General features: G+C 60.2%; 1 protein-coding gene across 2 annotated transcripts; it reads right to left on the reverse strand.

The window, feature by feature from the left end:
* Positions 1-67: 67 nt before the first annotated feature.
* On the reverse strand, positions 68-22693 carry LOC117643318 (protein sprint). 2 transcript variants are annotated; one of them, XM_034382154.1, is made up of 18 exons: positions 22558-22693; positions 13666-14027; positions 13492-13583; positions 13282-13416; positions 12777-13202; positions 12108-12277; positions 11527-12022; positions 11188-11453; positions 10773-11103; positions 10539-10698; positions 10207-10426; positions 9867-10128; positions 3004-3272; positions 2729-2920; positions 2507-2638; positions 2161-2427; positions 1875-2073; positions 68-1786 (listed from the first exon to the last, which is right to left on the reverse strand). In XM_034382154.1, exons 2-18 carry the CDS (start codon positions 13815-13817, stop codon positions 1650-1652), a joined length of 3906 nt encoding a protein of 1301 aa, XP_034238045.1. In that variant the 5' UTR covers positions 13818-14027; positions 22558-22693; the 3' UTR covers positions 68-1649. The 2 variants fall into 2 exon arrangements, with proteins under 2 accessions (XP_034238045.1, XP_034238046.1); XM_034382155.1 differs by lacking the exons at positions 9867-10128; positions 10207-10426; positions 10539-10698; ... (7 more) ...; positions 13666-14027; positions 22558-22693 and adding an exon at positions 4040-4520.
* Between the last annotated feature and the right edge of the window lie 278 nt (positions 22694-22971).

A 22971-nucleotide genomic window follows, 5' to 3' on the forward strand; every position in this document is an offset into this window, starting at 1 on the left:
TAGTGGGTCAGCATGCCATTGTTTGCCATCATTTGTGAATTTGGAGGGGAGAATAAAGCACAGTGTAGCTGTGGAAAAGAGTATATTCACTTGCAAAATGATTACAAGATTACGTCTCCTCGCACCCAGATGAATAATGTGGTACAATGGGCTTTAACAATACAATGTCAATTTGATTCATACAGTGTGACAGCTGTTTGATCAAGTATGGCATCTATTTTTGAAATTTATAACTACTCTTACTCCATCTCTGAAGTCTTCATGACTAGCATATTAGTAAATTGCTATGTACACAACAACAATAACAAAAAAAAGCAGACACATTATCTTAACATATGAATTGAAATTTGTATAATTAGTTAAAACTTAGTCATTGGTAAGCAAGAATAGAGGAATCTTGAAATTAGTTGGTTCATTAGTAAAAGAGCTTTAAGACTGTTTACTTAAAAAAAGGACAAGTTAAAGAGAAAAGTTGATAAGTAATATGAGGTCCAACAATATTTCTCCTTTTTTGAAGAAATAGGAAAAGATGGTTTGACTGGTCAGAATCACTGTTGAGAACTTGCAGAAGTTTTTTTTTTTTGTACTGAATGAAACCACTTAGAGTATCAAATAGTAAAATTTGGTCTCACTCAACACAAGAGGCATAAATAAGATAATCAGTGCACGTGCCTTCGAACATTTCTTAAGTCAAATTCAAAAGCATTCAAGTCTAAATCATAGGAAAAATAAATTTATTAAAAATACACCATATAGAGTATGATTATGTTCCCATTGACAATCTCTAATGAAACATTGCACGGACAAACAGGATGAATGGTTTACATCACATGCACTCTATTTCTAGAACACTCCCAGTAAATATGACCAACAACAAATATTTACAAAATACTTGACATAGCACTCTGGGAGGAGCAACTAGAAGTGTGATTACATGCCAATTCTTGTGAATGACTATTCAGTTAAAATGAGCCGGATGAAATCTGCAGTAATGGTTCATTTGAGCACACATAACAAAAGTATTTATATAATACAAAAATTTTAAACACTTAACATATGAATACATTTATATATACAGTTAATCACAGTCTAGTTGAACAAAAGTAAACCATAGAATTTACACATAACATTTACACAGTAAAGTCACATACAATAATTTAGTTTAATGAATATTTATACATAAGATAGAGATGTTGCACTATTTTCACCAAATTTATCCCTATTTCTGCCGCAACACAGTTTAAACTTTCAGAAAGATTTGACACAGACATACTAACAAATCATACATAGACCTTAGAATTTTAAATGGCACACACAAGTGACAGTAGGTAGAATTTCTTTCTACTCCCATGGAACCTAGTTAAGGAAATTTAAGAAAAAGCAGTAAACAGATTTTGGTTTCGATTTAGAATGAGGGGGAAAATGTCACAGCTCTTAATACTGCTTACAATTAAATCTCATCATTGCAGAAATAGAAAATTAAGTGGAGGTACATTACTGAAGATGCAATGAAATGCTTACTAATGCTTGAAAGGCAAAAATTATTTATACATTTACCACAGGAGTAATACAATTTGTTTTTGAGGGTTGTTGAAAATTTTAAGTGATCACAATATTTATGTTTAGAAGTACCCAATATAACAACAGATTTAGTGCATTGGCGAGGCAGTTCTTGGCCATGCAATTTTTGCATCAATTCGCTTATAGGCAAACATGCAGTGTTTTCCTGCTTGAGAAACTCCCCCTTTGACATCCTGAGGACACTCTGCATCTGTGAGCAAGGTTTCTGCAAAACAATAAAAAAACAACAGTAAAATTAAGATATTATCTTTTCTAAAAGGGAATGAAAAATGTTTGATCAAAATCCTACTGACCTTCTCCATCAACAAGCTTGAACAAGCCGTAGTCCTGTGGGTTGGTAATGCGGGCTTTGTGTGCAATAATCTTGCATACTTCTCTAGTTGTCATGTTTGGTCTCACTGGTAATGTTTTAGTTATAATAGATCCGTGAAGTTCATCAGGAACCACAATCTTGAGAACTGAACGGAACTCTGTAAGAGGTCCACTGCCCCACTGCAAATAATAAAAATGACAAATTAGTTAACTGATTAAGCATAAATGATGCAACAGCAGCTAAACAAAATAAGTACACAAACTTACATCGAGGCTTTGACCAATGCCCACAGAACGGCTCTGTTCTTCTGAGCATGCTCTAAAATTTTTCAGAACATGGACAGCCGACGATAGAGTGGTCAAGTAGTATCCACCCTCTCCGGAGAGAAGGGATGGGTGCAGAAGCCCCCACATGTATTCCGCTTCTATTTCCGCACCCATCATTCCACTCTGCACCAAAACCCACACAAACAGAGGCAGGAAGTCATCGGCGCCAAGAGTGACGCAGCCTCGACCTGCATTCGAGGACTTCACCTGGGGAGGGAAACAGTTCAGATTATTTCTCCAATAACAATATCTTTTACTTTAGGTAAATACGAAATGGGTCAAGTACCGAATTGAAAATGGCTGAGATGCAGGTAAGAAGATTTTCCAGCTTCTCCAATGGAGAATCAACTTCTTGAAGTCGTCGAAGGAAGTGACAGATGGTCTCCAAGCTCTTCTCTGTAGGTGGGATTATCTTGGACTGCAACAAAAGGACAACGTTTTTTAAAAAAAATGTTGCTGGATAAAGAATAAAATACATTCGAGATTGAACCGCTAGATGAATTCATACCCGAATTCCAAGTTCGTGTAGAGGTTTGGTGCGAGCGTACTGGATATTCTCGGCCAAGAGTTGGATGGCCCCTGAACGCGTGTACTCCTCCACGAAGAGCTTGTAGAGGTGCTCCTTGAGGGGGCGCACCACCAGCTTGTGCATCACTCCCTCCAGGATGGCGTCCAGGTTCAGGAACTCGTTCGCCTTGAGCTGCAGCAGAAGAAGAGCATGAGCTGGGAGGCCGGGCCAAACCGCGAGGGGACGTCTCCGCCGACGCGGCGAGCGAGACCCACCTTGCCCCTCTCCTTCTCCACCTGGCCGTCGAACTCGCGCTCGCCGTGCTTGACGAGGTAGTTCTTCATGCCGGACATGAACTGGCGCATGTTGCGCATCACGACCTGCGGCCGCGTCTCGCGCGACTCCTTGGTGCACGCGATGAAGTTGTCCACGTTCTGCGCGAAGGTGGTGCTCTTGTCGGCGGCCAGGTGCAGCGCGTAGGCGCGGATCGAGGCTCCGGGGCCGGCCGAGTCGCGGGACCGCAGGGCGTGCAGCCGCGGGGGCGCTGCAACAACAACAACAACACTTGGTAAACGTTTCTTTCGAATCCATTTTTCGGGGACACTTTTCTCAGGACAGTGACGCACGAGGCGGCCGGATAGGCAATCCGCAACGCTGACTCCCGACCCAGACTCCGCCAGCCCAAGCGGATTGACACGGGAAAAGTCCATGCGATGCCAGCCGTCGAAAAATAAGAACAATAACTCGGGGAAACCAAACCGGCGGCGTGCCGTAGGCCCGGGCGGCCGAGGCTTGGAAGGGAAAAACACTGCACGTAATCTCTAGAGGGTTTGGCTGAGGAGCGCGGTGCGGCGCGGTGCTTGCTTATCCCCGTGTTTGCCGAATCGGCGAGCCTGGACGGGGAGGCCTGGGCCTAGGCCGGCAGGGGAGGGCCGGCCGACCGGGCGGGAGGGCGGGCTATCACCTGGGCACAATGCCGGGCCGGCGGACAAACATTTGGACAAAACATCACAGTGCAGGGGCAGCGGTGTCCCGACCGTCCCGGTGGTGCGCTCCGAACGGGTACGCCTGGCCCGGCCGAAAGGACGACGACAACGAAGCAGGACACCGGCATCTAGTACAGGGCACGGCGAAGATAGAGAGAGGGGGATCTTACACTGACGTTGATGGAGGTAGCAAAACCAAGTCTCGTTGGGTTCAAACGCAACCAAGATTACGTGGAGGGGAACCCCGCCTGTCCTGGGTGACCTGGGTGACCTGGGTCCTGCCAACTGCCTCCCTGTCCGACAAGGCCCCGCGTTCAGCCCTTACACTTAAGGTGCTTGCTGAGCTTGCGCAGCGCGCCACGGATCCAGCGGCCCAGGCGACGCAGCAGGTGCGCGAGGGACTCCAGGCCGCTGCTGCGGCTGCCGCCCTTGGAGGACCTGCTGGCGCAGAACGAGGCCATGACGCAGGAGTCGCCCAGGCCCGCCTTGGCGTTGAAGATGGTGTTGTTGTTGTCGGCCACCATCGTGACCGAGATCGTGGCACAGGGGCGCGAGGGCCGTCCGGGTCGCGACTTTTCACTGCACTGACACACACACACGCGCACACTCGCGGTGCCGGCGGCGGTAGGGCCGAGCCGCAGCTAAGGCGCGAGGCCAAGGGGGCTGGGCACACTGGGCACCGCGACGGCCTGGCTGGCCTCGGCTTGGCTGAACACGCTGACGCGGTAGGCCATGGACACGCGGGCCAGCCAAGGTGCACGACATGCACGGGGAGAGTCCATCCTTCTTGGGGCACTGCGGGGAACGAACTGTGTCGCGTCGGGTTCGGCTTGGCCGGGCTGGGGCTCGCTGGGCTGGGGCTCGCACGGCGGCGGGAGCTCGACTTCGGGAGTGCCGCTGCCGCTCGGGTCGGCGCGCCGCCCGCGGTCGTGGAGGGCGTGCGGCAGGGCGAGGGCGGCGCGGACGGACGGACAGAACCGGTAGTGAGTGGCAGAGTGGCCCGGGGGCAGATAAGATGAGGCCGAGAACACCGAGAACATCGGCAAAAGGAAAGAAGGCGTGGCACGTCTGCGCCAAGTCTCGGCTTTGACGCAGTTCGCACCACGCACGTTTCCCAGCTCATCAAAAATTAAAAAAAAATCTGGATTCTTTTTTGCGGAAAAGTTACGATGCATCGGAAAAAGAGCCACCAGCGGTCCTTCCCCAATTTATACCTATTTGTGAGTTTTAGTTGCACGTTTTTTCGGTGAAACAAGAAAAGTGCATGCATCGTGAACGGTATCGAATCCCGCTGCGAGACGAACGCACCGCCACCGCGATAAGGCTCTCGTTGAGCATGGCGCAGCACGGCGCAGCACGGCGCAGCGCTCTGCCACTTCACCGTGAGTAAGCCTTCGCAGAAAGGGCCGCGCTGGCCGGGCAAGACCGATTCGCAGATACCGCTCCGAGTCTAGCCCGCCAGCCAATCCGGGTCAAACGGGGGCGTCAAACAGTGGCGAGGCATTTTTAAGCAGTCGCAAGACCCTCAGCGGCCCTCTGTACTCCGCCCTGCCTTAAAGTCAGACCACTGCAGCGTTGAGGTCTCCGAGCCATCAGTACCACTCATTGAACTCCCCAGCGCCAAGCAAAATGCTGCAAGGTTGAACGCAAAGATTCAAAACAAAAGAATAACACGCGCCCCATTTGACTCACCCATTTTCTACAAATGTAATAAATTGCAGCAGTTTTATCTCGTTTGAATCATTTTGGCAAGAACGTGCCGATTTTGGTTTGGATCGGTAATTGGATAAAAAGCGCCGCGCTGGGCTGTCCCCGGCCTGGCCTTGACGGCCTTGGCTGCAGAGGCTGCTGCTATCAGCGGGACGGTGACGCGAGCGTCCCTTGCCCCCGCGCGCCCCCGCGCCACTCGCAAAAACGCCAAATGCTATCTCAGGTGCGAGGCCGAGTAGAACAGGACTTTCAATTTTCAGTAAACTTTGAAAAATATTTTTTTTTAAAGTAAGCGTGGCAAATGCTACTTTTCAGTGACGTTTAAATTTATTTTTTTCAGAGTGCTGAGTGAGTTTTATCGAGTCGCGTAAATTTTTCTCGATATCAATAAGTTTTCGAAAATAAACAAATAGAACTGATTTGCATCTTTAGAGCCGCGGTCCGCTTTTAGATCCGGTGCACCAGCCGCGCGTAGCAACGACGGGAGAGAGAAGGCGGTGTGTACCAAGCAGTGCCATGCAGTGCCAGCAGTGTGCCATGCAGCACCCGGCAAGCGAGGCACGGGGCGTCGCATGTTTGTCCGGGATGCTCCCGTCCCGTTGATCCGACGCGTGACACTGGTGACACTGTGACACGCTAGACCCGCTAGGCACTCCACGTGCGCGACTTGCGCGGGGATCGCGGGGGCCCAGTCCCAAGGCGCGGGGCGCGGCTGGCTGGCGGTCGCCGGGGCGCAAGTGCATCTCTTTGTCACGGCCACAGACGTTATGCAAAGGAGGGGCGTTATGCCGAACAGTGCTTTCGTCGCTCCGTCTCTCTCGCACTCACGCGGCGCGGCGCAGCGAAGCGAGGGAGACAGAGCGACCAAGTTTATCGGAGTCAGACTTTGCAGAGCCGCGCTGCCGCCCAGTGGAGCGGAGTCCGAAGGACCGTTTCTGTCGCACTCGTGGGGCGTGCCCGCAGCCCGCAGGCACGCGACGCGGATCGGTGTTTAGCGGGACTCTGTTTCAGCGCGAAAGTCCACCGCCACCTTTTTCTTTATTGGGGGCGATTGCCGAAAGTGGAGCGATCGAGCGACCCAACGGAATGAGCGCACGTGAGTGTACACTGCACAGTGTGCACGACACCGTGACCCCAAATCCAGTCCGCGACGCCCCAGACTCCACCTGCGCAAACGCGGGACGCCCCCGATCCACGACGCACTTTCTCGATGAAAAGGGGTCATTGTACAAAACCCGAGGAGCGCTTTCGTCGCTCTGTCTCTCTCGCACGCACGGGGCGCCTGAATACGTGCGAGAGAGAGAGAGAGAGAGAGAGAGAGAGAGAGAGAGAGAGAGAGAGAGAGAGAGAGAGAGAGAGCGAGCGTCGTTCCGGAGTCAGCCCGACGGCACGCGCCGCGCGGCTCGCGACCTTGAGCTCCCTATTTGATCCGCTCTCCCATTACTCCAAATGGGCATCGGGCAGCGAGAGGCGATACGCGGTGGGATCGGCTCGGCAGTGTCGCAGATAAGAAGAAGCGAGAACAGCGGCACAGTTTGCCCGGCGGCAAACACCGGAAGCGCCCAAAAGCAGATACGTCGCCCGGCGGCTAGCGGTGTGGGAGGTGTCAAGGAGTCGAGCGCCGTATCGATACATCGATAGCAGGATCGAGTAGAGGTCGAGGAGGCACATGACTGGAGAGATACGAGCCGCCCGGAGGCTTCGACACGGGAACGAAAAAAAAAGAAACAACAACTGAAGCGATATAGGCTAATTATGTATTATTATTCATCTTTCTCATTTAATTTTTTGAAATTGCTTTGACTCATCGCCAGATGACCGGGGCGTGACCTCTTCGTCCGCCCGTCCCGTCCGCACGCAAAGTCAGGGAGTCCCGAGAGAGAGGCGGGGCGCGGGGCGTGGCGGGGGTCCGGCAGGAATGCGTAACAGTCGCGCGTCGGGTCCGAGATAAAAAAAAAGCGTTTGACAGCGGCCGGGCTGGACTGATAGTTGCGGGGTCAGTCCAGTCAGACTGCAGTCAGCCGGCCCCGGCGTGCATGGCCCGGCGTGGCCGACGTCCCGGACCGTCGGTGCCTGCACTGCAGCGTCCCGGACTCGGCTGGACTCGACGCCCTTCGACCTTTGGTTGCCTTTGGTGCGGCGCAGCAGCCCCGTTACGCGGCAATGCAAACCCGCTTCAAAAATGGCGACCGCCCACTACACTCGCCAATCCACTCTTGCTCCCTCTCCGGCTCCAGCGCGAGGACGCCGTCGTGGGTGCCCCTCGACGGCGACCTGGTGCATCCGGGTCAACGGACACGCGCCGCGGCCGCGTCGTCACCACCGCCGTGACGGAGTGACTGACGCCAGAGGCAGCCAGAGGCGTCTGTCGGCACAAAGTGCGGCGGCCTGGCCAGCCGTCCGGCCGGGGGTCAGTGGCAAGGGTACTGGCACGACGGCCGCCAGTTGGTTTCTTTCTTTTCCGCGTCGCCGGGAGTCGAACCCGGGCCGACCGGTGCCATGCGAATGCACGGCGGCGGCCGCCGAATGCAGCAGAATGCGATTCACAAAGCTTATCGGTGGCTTCCCACGACTGGCAAGACCGGCACGACGCAAGGGGCATCCGCAGACTGCGTGCAACTCCCCCCCCCCCCCCCCCCCCCCCCCGCCCCACACGTGCCGCGGCAGGCTGGAGATACCAACCTCCAAGGCCCCGATGCCACGGCGGCCACGGCCCGATGCCGATGACAGGCAGACCAATGCAGACTAATGTAATTGCCCTGGCGGCTATTTTTAGCCTGGGACCATGTGCAGTTTGGGGGCGCGGCCCGCCGCCCGCTCCCACCGCAGCTCCGCAGTGCTCCGCAGTGCTCCGCAGTGCTCCGCAGCCAGCGGACAAAGACTGCACGACTGTGTGCGTGTGTGTGGCGCCCTTCAGAAGTGGCTGACCGCCCGGTCGGGGGCTCGGAGCACACTGGACTGGACAGTGGCCCTTGACGGCATCATCACACTTCACACTGTCTGTCCGGTCCCCAGGCCCAAGTCTCACTCGCGACGACTCAGTTACTAACCAGAAAGTGCCTTTATAGCGCAAATCGTCATTGATTAATTCCGGAAACAGGTCTGGATCAACAAAATAAAAATTGCCCGTGCGGGTGTTTGAATCAACGTCACGCCAGCTCCGCACGCGTTCCGCCAAGCCAAGTGGCCCAAAGGCCGAAAGGCGTGGCTTCCTCGGTCACCTACACTGGCAGGGCCCGTCAGCGAGACAAGGCCGGTGTCGGCCGGCACTACTAGTGTAGCCCGGCCCGGCCTGCCCGGCCTGCCTGGCCGAATCACCGCCGTGTCCCCCGAGGGTCAATATTTGCCCAGCGCCGCCCAGAGGTCCGGCGAACCGAAGCGAGCCGGGCCGCGGAGAGTCAGGCTATTCCTACCAGCGTCTGTCTCTCTCCCTCCCTCCCTCCGGACGGCCCGCGAGTGCGAGAGAGACACTGCGAGGGATTCGCCGCCCCGTGAGCGAGCCAGGCCGCGGCCGCGGGGTAGTGCCCCTGGTGCTGCGTGCCGCTCAGCGCGCCGCGTGCTGCCGGGGACTGACCCCACTTACAGCGAGTGCAGGGTGCAGGTCGTATTATCGGGCAATAAACGTGGAGTTGTCCAGCCGCCGCGGCCGAACCCACGCCGCGCCACGCCGTCTCGCGTGAGGAACCAGTCTCCCTACAATGTACCGCGCAGAAAAACCTGCTCCCGCCAGGCTTGCCCCCCGCACTTCTCGCGACTTGCAACCAAAATGAAATTCAACAGGCCGCGTCGTAAAATTGCAGCAGTCATGGGAAGCTTAGCGCGAAAAGGGGGTGGTCTCTTTGGGATTTTTTTTGCGGGGTCGTTTCACGACGCGGCAGGACCACCCTCTCCGCCGGGGAAGTCCATGTTTTCCCCAGATTCCTTTCGCTGAGAGGGGCTCCTCAGGACGGGCACTCCAAAGCGCGCTCGAGAGCGCCCGGCCCGCCACGGCAGGTGCGCGTCCGGACCGCCTATCTCGCTCTGATTATGGGACGGACGCCTCACGTCGCGAAGCGCGAAGCCCCGACACGGAGATTAACAGCCCACCACACCGTCGAGTGGACCGCCCTCAATTTAATTCGGGGCTCCGTGTGACCGGCTCGACCGCGGGTCGTCCGCACGAGACGTAACGCCTTCTGCTCCTCTCTCTCGCACTCGTTGAGCGACAAGGACAGGGCACTGGCGTTACGTCATTCGTGGATGACCGCAGATAGTGTGCCGGCTCAGCCGGCGAGGCGGCACGGCGGCGGCCTCCGAGCACGATGGGTTGCCTAGCCGCGGCCGCCAGGCGCTGGCGGCGAGCGCCTGCAGTGTAGGCAACCTCCCGCACGCGGCGCAGCGGTGCGTCGCCGCGGTCTACCCGCCAGGCGCTCGGTCCCCTTAAACTCCCAGCTCGTACTTACACAGCAGCGGGTCCAGGCGGTCCTTGAAGCTCTTGTTCCTGCCGATGCTGGCCAGGCTGGCGCCGCGCGAGGCCTGCTGGCGCATCAGCGCGGCGCTGGGGATGCCGGGGTGGCGGGGCGGCTCGTCGAGGCCGCCGTGCGTCGCCGCGTTGTCGTCGTCGTCCTCGGGCGCGCAGCTCGACAGCCGCGACGTGTCCGGCGTCTCCGACCGCCGCAGCAGGCTGTCCCACCTCGACGTGTCCCACGGCTCCGAGAACTCGGTCTGAGGAACGCCAAAGCTCGAGTGAACACTCCAATTTTGATGCGGACGCCGGCACACTGGGTGTGAACGGACACTTACGAGGGCGTCCTCGTTGTCCGAGGCGTGGTGCGACCCGTGGTGAGATCCGTGGTGCGAGCCATGGTGCCGCGACTGCCCCTCCACGTTGTCGTACGACGACATCCTGGTGCTGGTGACGGTGGCCGCGGACACGGCGCTGCCCTCCCGGTCGCCCAGCACCAGGCCGTTGCCGTTGCGGTCCTTGGGCACCACCTCGGGCAGCGCGCGCAGCTCGGGTATCCTGCGGCACGACATGCTACGCGTCAGTACAGTGCGAGAGAGCGCGGCGATACTCCGCGCCGGGACGACTCTCGGTCGCGGGGTAGAGACACCCGGCTGCGGCCGTATTGTACCTCTGCAGGATGATGTCCTGCACGGTGACGACGGGCGCGTCCTGGCCGCCCTGGTCGCCGTCCAGCCTGGTGACCTGCTGCTCCAGCGAGGGGAAGCGGCGTTCGTTGTCGTCGGCGTCCCTGCTCTGCTCACGGGGGCCCTCGTTCTCGTCGTCGTTGCCTGGCCAAGGAAGCGAGTCAGACAACATCCGACTTGGAAAAATGAGAGCAATCGTCTCCAGTGCATGAACTTACCGATAAACTCCCAGCTGGAGTCCACGGCCCACGAGTTATCACTGAGCTTCCCGGAGCGCACCCTGGGGGGCTGTACGGGCTTGGCCCTCGGCCGGTTGTTGTTGACACTATTGCTGTTGTTGATGTTGTTGTTCACTAGGATGCTGGCGATGCTGCCGCTGCTCCGCGAGTTGCGCAGCATGGCCAGGTTGTCCGCGGAGGACGACATGTTGGTCAGCTCCTCCGAGGAGTCTATCCTCTCCAGGATGCGGCCGCCGGTGACGGAGGGCCACTGCTGGAAGGGCGCGGGGTCGGAGTGCCTCTGCGCGACCCTGGACGCCGCCGGGTAGCCCTGCGGCACGGCGAACGAGAGAGGGTTAGCGACCTGCTCGGGGGCGAGCCCTTGGACACCGCCAGGACGTCGCGGAGTACTCACCGGCGGCCTGGGTCTCCTGCGCGCCACGAGGCCGGTCTGCTTGATGGCGTCCGCGGGCTCGGCGTAGAACGGGCTGCCCTGCTTGGCGGGCGGCGCGTTGCCGTTTGGTGTGTGCGGTGTGTGCGGCGCGCCCGTGTCCAGGGGCGGCGACCGGTTGGCGGGGGTCACGGGGCTGCCGTTGGTGGGCGTCAGGTTGCCGCAGGACTGCGACACGGTGAGCGCCAGGCCCAGGCGGTTGCGTTGGTGGAACAGGTTCTGGGTCGGTTCTGCGGACACAATAAGGGTGTTGTTGTAGAGGACGACGTCCCGGAGGCTGCTGGCGGTGCGCTGCGTACTCACCTGGTACGATCGGCGTGCCCACCCGCTCCAGCAGGTCGGGCTGCCGCTGGTGGCCGGAGCCGACGCTCATGTCCTCAGGCGAGGAGAACGGCGACGACCTGGACGGCGCCCTGGAGCCCTGCGGCTTGAACGTGCTCATCTCCTGCTGCCAGATGTCCTCGTAGTCGCTCTGCTTGTCGGCCAGCGAGCTGTGGTAGTACACCGTGGGCGACTCCAGGATGTCGGACTCCTGGTAGTGGTTCGACTCCTTCCTGGCGCGGTGCCGGCGGCTGCCGCGCCCGATGGACTTGCTGAGGGACTCGCTGGGCGTCGACGGCGACGTCACCTGGCTGGGGCCGTGGCTGCGGGGCTGCTGGGGCTGCGCCTGCTGCCCGAGCGACAGCGACTGCGACTGGGAGAGGGAGAGGGACAGCGACTGCGACTCGGTCAGGTTGCTCACACTGCTGTGCGACGACAGCGTGTGCAGCCCGTCCGACTCCAGCGACGGCCTCTTGGACTGCAAGGAGAGAACAGAGCTTTAAGCATCGCGGCTACACTGTCATGGCAAGGCCGGGGCTTATCGTCAGGACTTTCAAACTCACCTCGAGATTGGGGGGCGGGGTCAGGTCGTGGCCTTCTGAAGCGGTGGGGGTTTGACTTAGAGCTAGAGAAGGCTTGGCCCAGCGGGGAGGGGGCGGGGGCGGGGTCTTGCCCCCGAGGGTGCTCGGCGTCAGCACACCCTGCGCCGGGCTGGCGGACGCGGACCGCGGACCTGGTGCAAAACAACGCGTTAGCCCGTTGCGAATCCGGGACATCCATCAAGCGAATCAAATCTAAACGCAATTCAGTGAGCAATCCAATGTGTCGCGTGTGGTGGTATACAGCACACACATAGCAAGAAGTCGCACAGATGAGTGGTTGCAAAACGAACTCGAAAGCGTCACACAGAGGAAAGCAAATAATAACGATAGATTTGTGATAGTAGCTAGAGAGGTGTACAGCAGAGAAAAAAGTCAATGAGGTGTCGATGAGTACAATGAGCCAAAATCGTTTCTGATTTGAAAAGTTACCGGAAAATTAAAAATGACTGAAAACTTAACATGAATAACAAAGAAATTATGCCAATACAATAAAATTAATAATAAGATAATGATAACAATAAACAACGAAGCTGGCAAACGTTAAAATAAAAATGAAATCGAAAATGATGAAAAAGATATATACTGGCTCCGACATCACCGGACTACCCCATTGCAGCGGGGGACAAGTACCTTGCGCAGTGGCCGAGGCCGAGGCCGGGCCCGTGGCCGAGGCCGTGGCCGTGGCGGGCACAAGGTTCAGGGTGTTGGGAGGTGTGGGGCGCTGTGCACGACAGAAAGCGGCGGCAGTAGTTGTCGTGGAGGAACACGTGATGGAGGAGCAGGTCGACGTCTGCCCCGTACCTGTCGGCGGGCCTGTCGGCGAGGTGGGGCCCAGGCCGCCGAGCCCCAGGGCGAGCGCGCTCGCGCCCAGGCCCATGGTGGGGCTTGCGATACCTTCGCTGGGGGCGGCAGAGCTGGGGGTGGAACCGCCCTTGAACGTGCTCATCAGACTAGGGGGCTGCGAGTCGGGGGAGTACGCCAGCGGGGCCAGGTTCAGGACGATGGAGTCGCCGTGGCCGTCGGCGTCCAGCCCGGCAGCGGCGGGATGGTTGTGGCCTGCGCGGAGATAGAATGTCTTAGGGCGAAACGCCAACTTTGAAAATAAGAAACGGAACCCAAAAGGTGGGCGCCGTACCGCTGCCGAGGCTGCTGAGGCTGCTGGCCTGGCTGTTGCTGCCGCTGCTGCGGATCGTGACGCCCTGGCTGTCGGCGGCCGCGTCGTTGGACGCGTCCGGGGGCCGGGGGTTCGCCATGGGGTACCGCCAAAACTCTGCCGAGCGAAAAATCAGAAACACGTTAGTTTTTAACTCGAGCCACACGAGCACTAGAGCACTAGAAAGACTACCTTGCCCGAGTAGAGCCAGTGAAGTGAGCTGTTGTCTGTTCCTCGCCTCGCGAACGGCGCGAGGCAGCGTCAGTTGAACGGGTAGCTCGTCGCTGAAAACAAAAACAGAAAGAACACCGCGTTTAGAAAACGGCTGTCACGCTGAGGAAGCAGGACACGGCTGGAGGGACTCACCAGCACTGGCAGTAGTGGGCGATGAGCTGGGGAATGGAGTCGAAGCGGTTGTCGGAGCTCTCCAGGCTGAGCTGGCCGTTCTCGTTGGCCTGCACCAGGTAGTGCTCGATGTAGGGCCCCTTGAGGGGCGGCAGGCGCACCGAGATGGCCATGGTGGCGGCCTGGCTGGACTGCCGCACCACGAAGTTGCCCTCCTCCTTGGCCTGCAGCAGGTGCACGGCGCCGGCGCGCTGGATGCCGGGCAGGAACCAGACGGGGTGCGAGCGGATGAGGCGCTCCACCAGGCTGATGTCGCACACCGAGTCCACCGCGTCCCAGCCGCTGCACGAGTCCGCCGACGAGCCCGCGCTCGACTCGGGGCCCTGGAACGACAGAGAGGACGCGTTCAGCACACTTGGAGACGGCGGCGGCGGCGCCGGGGAGGCAGGCAACCCAACGGGCGGCGCGGGGCAACGCCCTGCCACGCCATGCCACGCCATGCCACGCCATGCCACGCCCGTGAATCGTCTCCAGCCGGAAAGGCCGGGAGGGGAGGGGGAAGGGGCTGTGTAACGTAACTGTGTAAAGATGGAGTCGCCCCGCACCGCCCGAACGCGCCTTAATTTTTTATTTACTGCGCGCTTCACCGTGCTTCGCCGTGCTCGGCTCGGCGCCCTGCCTCGGCGGAACGAGTCCTTTTTATACTCCTCTGGCGGCGGGCAGGAGCAAGGCAGGAGCTTCCTCCAAGCGCCCCAGCCCCCCTAAGCCGAATGACAATTAATCGACACCGGTTGCTTAGCAAGGACGGGGGCCGCGACGCTGCGACGCGATGAGTCATCCCCCTCCCCCCTCCCCCTTTCCAAGGCGGCAACGAGGGTTATTCTTACGCGGCCCGAAAAAAAGAGGGGAGGGGGAGTGCCCATGACCGCGACAGGCGGGCGCCACCGCGTGCGTCCTCGACGTCGTCGAGAGGACCGCATCGAGGAGGCGCAAGGAAGCACACGGAAAGTGAGCAATTTTTTCCAGTTCTCCCCTGCAATGAAACCGGCGGCGGGAGGACACACACACACACGCACACACACTGCACCAGATGCAATAGACACTCGGCCGATTGCAGTGCCGTGCCGCCTAGTGCCGCCAAGGCACACAACACGGTCCCCTGCCTCCCTCCCTGACGCCCTGCAGGACCTGCAGGACCTTACAGGGGACCGGGGAGCACACGCCAGGCGCACTAAACGGAGGATACGGCGCAGTCATTCCGTAGTTTCCGCCTGCAGCCTCCTTGCCTTGGCTCGCCTTGGCTTTCCCTGGCTACACGCAGCGCGATGACGGCGCTCTATCCGCAGGCATCTCAGCCAGTCCTTAAGGGCGAGCTTGTGTGTGTGAGAGAGAGAGCCTGGTGTCGGTGGCGAAGGGCGGCAAGGAGAGCGCGAGTACGAACAGTGATCCTTGAAGCACCTACAGGGTAATGGGTCCCCCCCCCCTTTCCCCCACCCCGCCAGGCTCCACGACACTTGAAAACAGACTCCCCCTTTTCCTCCTCCAGCCCGAGGGTCTGTTCCGGGCAGGCAAGGCAGGCAGGACACAGACATCCGTAATGAGGACGGACTATGCAGGGCTGTGGCCCTGCCTGCGACCCCTTTCAAGGCGTTATCAAAGAGACCCTCTTTGTGGGCGGGGAGGGAGGCGATACGCCGTACCCGTCGGCCCCTTTGTGGCGGCCGTCAGTCACAAAAGAAGGTGACCGCGAGAGAGACTTGGGTTGACACCCCGCGAGGGGTATCGACACCGCTTTTCGTGATAACCCGTGTGGACAAGAGGCACGCGGGTCGTCGCTACCCCGCGCTCGAGGGCCTCTCGGCACTGGCGTCACAGACAGTAAACCGACAGACAGCCTCACGGGGGAAACCGATGTGACACACGCCTCGCCGGCCGGTGTGTGGCACACTGTGTGGTCGCGGTGGCGGGCGTCCCGGTGTCCGTGCGGCTCGCTACCGGCGAGGGGGTAAACACTTCAAGAAATCGTGTACAGACTACTCGGTATTACGCTGTATTACGGGTGTATTACACGTGTATTACGGCCCTAAAATGCCCAAATTTGGCACATTTGACCCAAAAATGGTATTACGATCACGTGTATTACGCGTAATACACGGTTTTTGTGTACAGGGTATTACGGGAGTGGTTACCCCCTCGGCTACCGGCTGCCTCCACCCACGCCAACGAATCGAAGAGAATTGGCGGCCGCTCAAAAGGCGAAAGTTGGATGGGGACCAAATTAGGAAAGCGGCCTCAGGGGACCGCCGGGGCGGGGCGGGGCGTCCCCAGGTCATAGAGTCCGCGGCGGTCCGCGCCACCAGTTCCACTGACGCGTGGCAGGGCAATCGGTCGGGCCGTGACTCCGTGACCGCACAGATCCCGATCAGGACGACCTGCCGGCTGATCCCCAGCGCCGCCGCTGTCTCTGTCTCCCTCGCACTCATGGAGCGCCCCGCGGAGAGCGAGAGAGAGTGAGAGGGACAGAGCGACGAGGCGCCGCTGTCGGGCCGCGTGCTAAACGCTAAGCGCGACGCAGTGCACGTAATTGAGCTGTTGTTGCATAACGGCCAAACGAGCCTCTAGATCCAGATCTGGAAACAGGGCCCGTGCCTGCCGGCCTGCCGGCCAGACGGACGGCCAGACAGACAGACAGACAGACGGACAGACAGACAGACAGGGCGTGGTGCACTTCCTCTCCGGTCTAATCCTTTGCCTCCATTCCATTCGGATGGGGAACACTAGCCAGAAGCCTTTCCCCTGGAAGCGCCGGCCGAGCAGGGGGTATTTGTCAAGAAGGAAGAAGGGAGAAAAAATTTGAGAGAGTGGTGGGGGTGGGGGTGGGAGGGGGATGGAACGGGGGGCGAGCGTCACGCGGGGGTGCGTGAGCACAACACACAACCACAGTGTACCAGTGAGACACACACACTCACACACTGGCACACACGGCACGTGGCGCTCCGCATTGTTCGACCGAAAGCATCCTAATCAGACATGTCGCGTACACGAGTGGATTGTGGATCTCCAGAGCGGCGGGCGGGGGCTGCGGGGGCTGTGCGGAGCCCCACTGGGGCCCCGCTCGTCGTCTTCCACCCCCGCCACGCACGCTACACTGCCAACCGGGTGAAACAACGCCCCCAATAACAACCCCTTACACTGGGAAATCTCTCCCCGCTCCGCAGCTCCGCACTCCGCCCCGGGCAGCCTTCATTGCGCGGCTCTGTTTTTTATTGTCACACGTGGCAGCAGGGGGCTCGGCGACGCGTACGTTACCCTCCGCCACTCGCACCCCTTAGCTTCTGGTCTGGAGAGAGAGGGAATCTCCGCCCCACTCTGGCACGCCGCCAATGCGATACAGCGGCGCCCCCTGCCGGCGGCCGGGCCAGCAGGCCTGTCTCTCTCGCACCCGCGCGGGGCGCCCCATGAGTGCGAGAGAGACCTGCAGCCTGCCGGCCCGGCCGCGCGCGTGAACTAATCACACATTCTGTGCGGTTCGCGCGGTCGCCGGCCGGTCCGCCTCCGTGCATCGCAGTCAGCGTGGCCAGCGTAGCCAGTGTAGCCGCATTGCACTCGGCTGCATGCAGACAGGATGGAGAGAGACGGAGATAGGGCGAGAGAGGCGTCGGATGAGAGGCTAAAAGCAGCACTTTGGAGAGGCCAGTGGGAGCACTAGAGCGTCTAGGGTGGAGAAAGGGGTTCTCGCGGCCACTTGCACCCCGTCGCCGCCGCTGCAAGCCGCCTCTCTCTCTCTCTGTCGCACTCACGGGGTGCTCCGGAGGGGTGCGAGAGAGAGAGAGACCGTCGCCACTCCGCCATCATGGCACCGGATAAAAATGAACACAATGGCGTCGCAGCGACGGCGACAAGAGCCATTCAAGTCCAATTTGGCGCGGGTCGGCGCAGGGCGGACAGGCAGGCAGGCGGCAGGCAGGCAGGGCCGGGGGCACTGCGGTGAGATGAGAGATACGGTGGGTCCGTCCCGCCCGGTCCCGCCCCGTCAGTGCAAGGCGCTGCGGTGGCCGTCTCGACTTGAACTTGAACACTGTTCCAGCTCGTAGAGCCAAATCCTCCAGCAAGGGGGCCGGGCAGGCCAGCAAATACAGCTCTTCTCTCTCTCTCTCTCTCCCTCCCTCTCGGTCCCGGTCCACTCCCGGCTGGCATGGCATCACAGTCCAGCGAGCAGAGCCTTCCATTTGGCGAAAACCGCAACGCCCTCGAGGTGCTCCGAGGCCGCCGCCCGCCGCACTTCTCCGTGGCGGTGCGAGAGAGACAGAGCGCCGGTCGGAATCCGCCTCTGCCGCCCTCCGCGGGCCCGGGGCGCTCGGCGTGCTCCGCGCTGACACTGACGCGCGGCGCTGAGCGACGCAGCCGTCAGCGTCGTCAACCCTTATCGCGTGTCGTCGTCGCCGTCGCCCCGGAATGCATTTTTCGATAACGCGCGTCGCGCCGCGGGGGCCGCGAGCTCCAGGAATCCGTCAAAGTGATGTAACGCCGCGGCAGTCACGGCCGCGCGGCCCGGCGCCACGCCACGCACACAGATGCGGCGATAAGTTGCACGTCGCCGTCGACGACGCCCTGCACGCCGATTCCGAGCGGAGCGTCTGTCTCTCTCGCACCCCTGCGGGCCGCGCCGCGAGTGCGAGAGAGGCAGAACGTTGCTGGCGCTCCGCCCTCAATGGAACACGCGTTGCCCGCGGCATGCTAATGGCTAGTGATGCGACACACTCGCAAAGGTCGCGGCAGACATCCACGCTGTCCACCAGACGCCTTGCCAGGACGCACCACTCGCCATGCGCTGCTACACTGGCAGGGGAACTCTTTTCTCCACGTCGTGGGAACTTTTCCGCGCCACACCACTGGCAAAACTGCAATAAGCGAAGTTTCGCCTCGAGAGTAAACCGCTTGTAGCCGAGAGGAAAAATTGTGATCACCGCGTCGCCACCCCTAGGCGAGCCCCATAGCGGTGGCAAGGCACCCCTCCGGGAGCCCCGCGCTGACAGCGTCATTTCCTGGGAACCTTTTCTTCTCGAATTTGGAGAGCAAAACAGCGCGAGATGGCGGATGGCGGCTTCGAGGGGAACGGGCCGACGGGCCAGGGGAACCCACACACAATGCCGGCGAAATCACGCCAAAGTCCCTCCCCCTCCTCCCCGCGTCCCGCCCCGCCCCGCGAGCGTGTGGGCGAGGAGGCGGGAAGGGGCAGCGTGCCCGGGGCGGAACGTTAAAAACGGTGAAAAGATTGTTCGATATTCTCACCTGCGACTGACCATCCATCCATTCATTCTTTCATCATTTATTCATTCTCTCATCGGTTCATTTTTGATGATTCATTGCTTCATTCGTTCATTCATTCGTTATCGGCGCATAAAAACAACTTTGATCATTTTTTCACACGATTTCGGTCACACCCACTCGTTAATCCGTCCGCTAATCCATTCATGCATTCATTCATCGGTGCATTCATTGGCTCGCCGTTGGTGTGTCCCAGCCATTCATTCATCGCTGCGGTGCCTGGCGGTGCCGCACACTGCATAGTTCAGCGCCCCGCACCACAAAGGACAGCCCCGGCGGCGCCGCGGCCCGCAAATGAAGACATAAATATTTGACGCGTCCGCCCCGCCCCGCCCCGCCCCGGCCGCGCGTGGGACCCGACTCGCAGTGTGGTGGGCAGCCCGCTGCACCGCGTTGCTGGTGTTGCTGGCGTTGCGCTCGGCTTGGCCAGCCCGACCAGCAGGCAATCAGGCCGACCGCAGGGCGACAACAACACGGCCAACGACCAGAGCTCCGTCTCTCTCGCACTCGCGGGGCGGCCCGTCCCGGTGCGAGAGAGACGGAGCGAATCTGGGAGTCAGTCTGCAGTGTAACGGGGAACAGACCAACGGGGCTGGGCCGAGGAGAAGGGTGCGGACTTGGAGATAGCGGCCTGCCCGGCACGTACGCACAAAGTATTGATAAGAAATCGGTAAAGCCGCCGAACCCAAACTAAGTACACGGTTGGGGGTTGCGACCCCCACCCTCCTCCTTTCTTCCGCGAGCAGCCAGCGTCTTCTCTAGGAACGCCCCGTGAAGCTGGCGCAAACTTTTTCAACGCAATTAGCCCCAACAGCCTGGAGCTGAGAGAGGGGGGGGGGGGGGCGTCCGCGTGATCAGCGACGAGCGAAACACGCGCCCAAATCTCTGCGCCCAGCAACAGACTCGAAGCGCTTCTTCGAGAGCGTTATCGTCAGACAAGGCCCCCCGAAACTTGCCCCTCGCGGCTCATCTCTGGTCGAGTGTGTGCTCCTCCACAAGGCGGTAGGAAAAGCGAGAGCAAACGTGAGGTCCTTTGAGCCCTGAAGCGGGCCATCCAGGGTGATATAGATTCCAGAGCGAGAGCTCTAGGCTCTAAGGGGCCCGCGTTAGGGGCGCTTTGCGCGCGCTGTGCTGCCGCGCGTTCTGCGCATAGCGCCGCGTGCGCGGGGCGTGCGTGCCGCGTGCACATTCAAGCCGTCCCACGTGGGGTGCACGTGCGAATAGAGATCACAGGCGCAGCCACGGCGCAGCCTGCCCACAGTGCCGCGCCCGAACATTCGCAATCTTCCGATGGGACCAGGCAGGCCAGGCCGGGCTCTCTCCCTTTCCCACCTCCCCCCGGCCGCCCCCGAGCCCATCCCTCTCCCTCTCCCTCCCCTTCTATCATTTTTCGAGCTCTTTTCTGAGATGAATAAGAATACGGTCGGCATAATTTTGCTGCTTTTGCGGGCCGCGGGGCCGGGCCGTGTTCGGGACGTGCTCCGCATAAGCCCGACCAGCTCGTCGCGGCTCTTGTTCTGCCCAGCGCCGCGCCTCCAACTGCTCGTACCTCTGTCTCTCTCGCACTCGTGTGGCGTCCCGCAGGAGTGCGAGAGAGACAGAGCGACGCCCCGCCCGGCTGGATTCGACACAAAGGGGAGCGCGCGCAGCGTCAATTTTCAATCCCGGTCCCCGCTAAAGCAAACGCCGCGCGAGGACGTCGCCGCGCTCGCGGCTCGAGGCGGTGAATCACGCAACGATTTCGGGCCGAAATTAAACCGAGTCGAGTTATTCCCAGTGGTGCGACGGCCCCGCCGCCAGACTCCGGGATCTCACGACCCCGAGGACTTCTGGAACGGCCTTTCAACACGTCGTCATCGCCTGCGTGAAGGGGGCCGACGTCGTGGTGGTGGTGTCACCCGAGCCCCTCTCCGACCTCCCTCAACGCGGCGCTGGCGCCGAGCACGCCGTCGTGGGTTGCGCCGCCACCCCGCGTCGTCGCCGCATCGCAGATCACAGCGGCTGATACGCGTCTAAAAATAACCCAGCTTCGACGACGCGACACGAGTGCGCCGCGTCTCCCCCGGGCGCCCTGCCTGCCCTGCCCGCCGTAGCGTGCCCCCCCCCCCCAAGTCTAATTCCGAAATGTTTTGAATCGCGCTTTCCCACGACCGCCACCAGGACGACGACGGCGGCGAGGAGGACGCGGCGCGACGCGGCGCGTGGCGGTCAAGGTGCGCGCCGACGACACGGCGTTTTATTTTAAAACGGCGGCAAAGCAAACCGCCCGGCCGGCCTGGCGGGCCGCCATGCTCAATTAACGCGCCAATAAAAAGGCGCCCTTGGAGGGACGGGCCGCTGTCTCTCTCGCACTCGCGGCGCGTCGCGGAGGGCGCGACGGAGACAGAGCGACGGAAGCCTAGTTCGGGCCGACCGAAACGGAGCACCGCCGCCAATCTGAAAGCCACGCCCGCGGGCCCGGGAAGTCAAGCAGGAAGTCGACTCCAAGTCGACTGTCTTGGCCTGGCCGCCCGGCCGCGGTGACCGTTCCAACTGCGGGCTGCGTCCGAAGCGGCGCTCCGTTTTTCTCGCACCGCCCTATGAGTGCGAAAGAGACGGAGCAAGAGGAGGCCCTTGGTGGTGGTGCCTCCGAGACCGCCGCAGTGACATCAAAGACCAGGGCGGCGATACAGGACGGAAAGGAAGAAGAGGGGGGGGGGAAGCATTGGATCGGAGGACCAACGACCCGGAACACGAAATCGGCGCGTTTACCGCGCGGATAAGACGCAGAAGAAGAAGAGGCCTTGACGGTGGCGTGGCGCGGCGGGGGAGCGATCCCTGCACGTAAAACAAGACAGCCCTCTCTCTTTATGACGGCGGCGCCTCGCTGCTTCGCCTCATCGAAGACGAGACCCCCGCGATAGTACAACGAGACGAGGCACGGAAACGGGCGCCGATTTGCAGCCAGCACCGCGCCGTCGCCACTCCGAGGGTGGAGGGGACGGCGTCGTCGTCGTCCACGTCGTGGAGGCAGCCCCACCGCACGCATGGAGATAGCGCTCCAACCGCCGGCACCGCCAGCACTGCAGTACCCACGCCGGCAGTACGACCAGCACGCCGTGGGGTATCATCACGCCCCCGCAGCCACGCCGTCGAACCGCGCCACAAAAGGGGCTTCGCGGAATAACCAACCGCCAGGCCGCCAGGCCGCCAGGACAAAAGATCGCGCGCCGAGCGAAGCGCGAAGCGGGGCCTGCTCGATAAAAGTCAACAACACTGCTGTGTGTGTGTGTGTGTGTGTGTCAGTGAGACGGGGGACGCCCCATCATCGTCGTCATCATCAAGTTCCAGATAAACCGGACGGACGGGCCGTGCGCCGTACATAATCTAATGGAGCAGCAGCGTGGCAGCGCCACTCCGAGCCGGACAGCCGAGCGGCCAGCCGAGCAGCCGGCCAGGCCAGCGACTTCTGAGCACGCGGGTGAGTCATCCACCGCGACCGGCCGCGGACGGGACGGGACGGGAAGGTCGCGGCCTCTTCGCGTCGCAATGTGTGTGTCTGGGATTCTGGGATCGCGAACCCAGTAACGGGGTAGCCACACTCACCTGGCTGAGGCTGCCCTGGCTGCCGTTGATCTCCAGGATCCGGAAGTGGTTCGTCAGGCGGTTGTGTCCGACGGCGTCCTCGCCGTCCGTCAGCGACGTGAGGCTCCTGGAGCGGCTTCGGCTGCGGGGCGCGCGTCGACGCCGCCCGGAGGCCGGCCGCCGCGTGGACGCCGGCACGGCCTTCTCCGGGGCGCTCTCGTCGTCCTCCTCGTCGTCCACCAGGTCGTCGTCGATGTCGTTGTCGTCGTCCGTGTCGGACGTGAGGATGGTGCGGGGCCGCGGCCGGGGCCGGGGCAGTGGCCGCTTGGCGCGCAGCACCTCGGCGTCGGCCTCGGCGCCGTGCGGGCCCAGCCCCGCCATGTAGGGCTCGAGGAAGCCATCACCCCTGCGGAGGCAGAGAAAAGGGCACTGTCA

This window comes from Thrips palmi, unplaced genomic scaffold, assembly GCF_012932325.1.
Source record: "Thrips palmi isolate BJ-2018 unplaced genomic scaffold, TpBJ-2018v1 HiC_scaffold_17, whole genome shotgun sequence".
NCBI classification, from domain to species: domain Eukaryota; kingdom Metazoa; phylum Arthropoda; class Insecta; order Thysanoptera; family Thripidae; genus Thrips; species Thrips palmi.

Excerpts from the sequence above, each read along its gene's own strand:
- LOC117643318 (XM_034382154.1), bottom strand. The coding sequence starts at position 13,817 with ATGGCCATCTCGGTGCGCCTGCCGCCCCTCAAGGGGCCCTACATCGAG. Across the intron at positions 12,023-12,107 it reads CCCCGCCCCCCAATCTCGAG|TCCAAGAGGCCGTCGCTGGA; the intron begins GTGAGTTTGAAA and ends CTCTCCTTGCAG. Across the intron at positions 2,921-3,003 it reads TGGAGAAGGAGAGGGGCAAG|CTCAAGGCGAACGAGTTCCT; the intron begins GTGGGTCTCGCT and ends CTTCTGCTGCAG.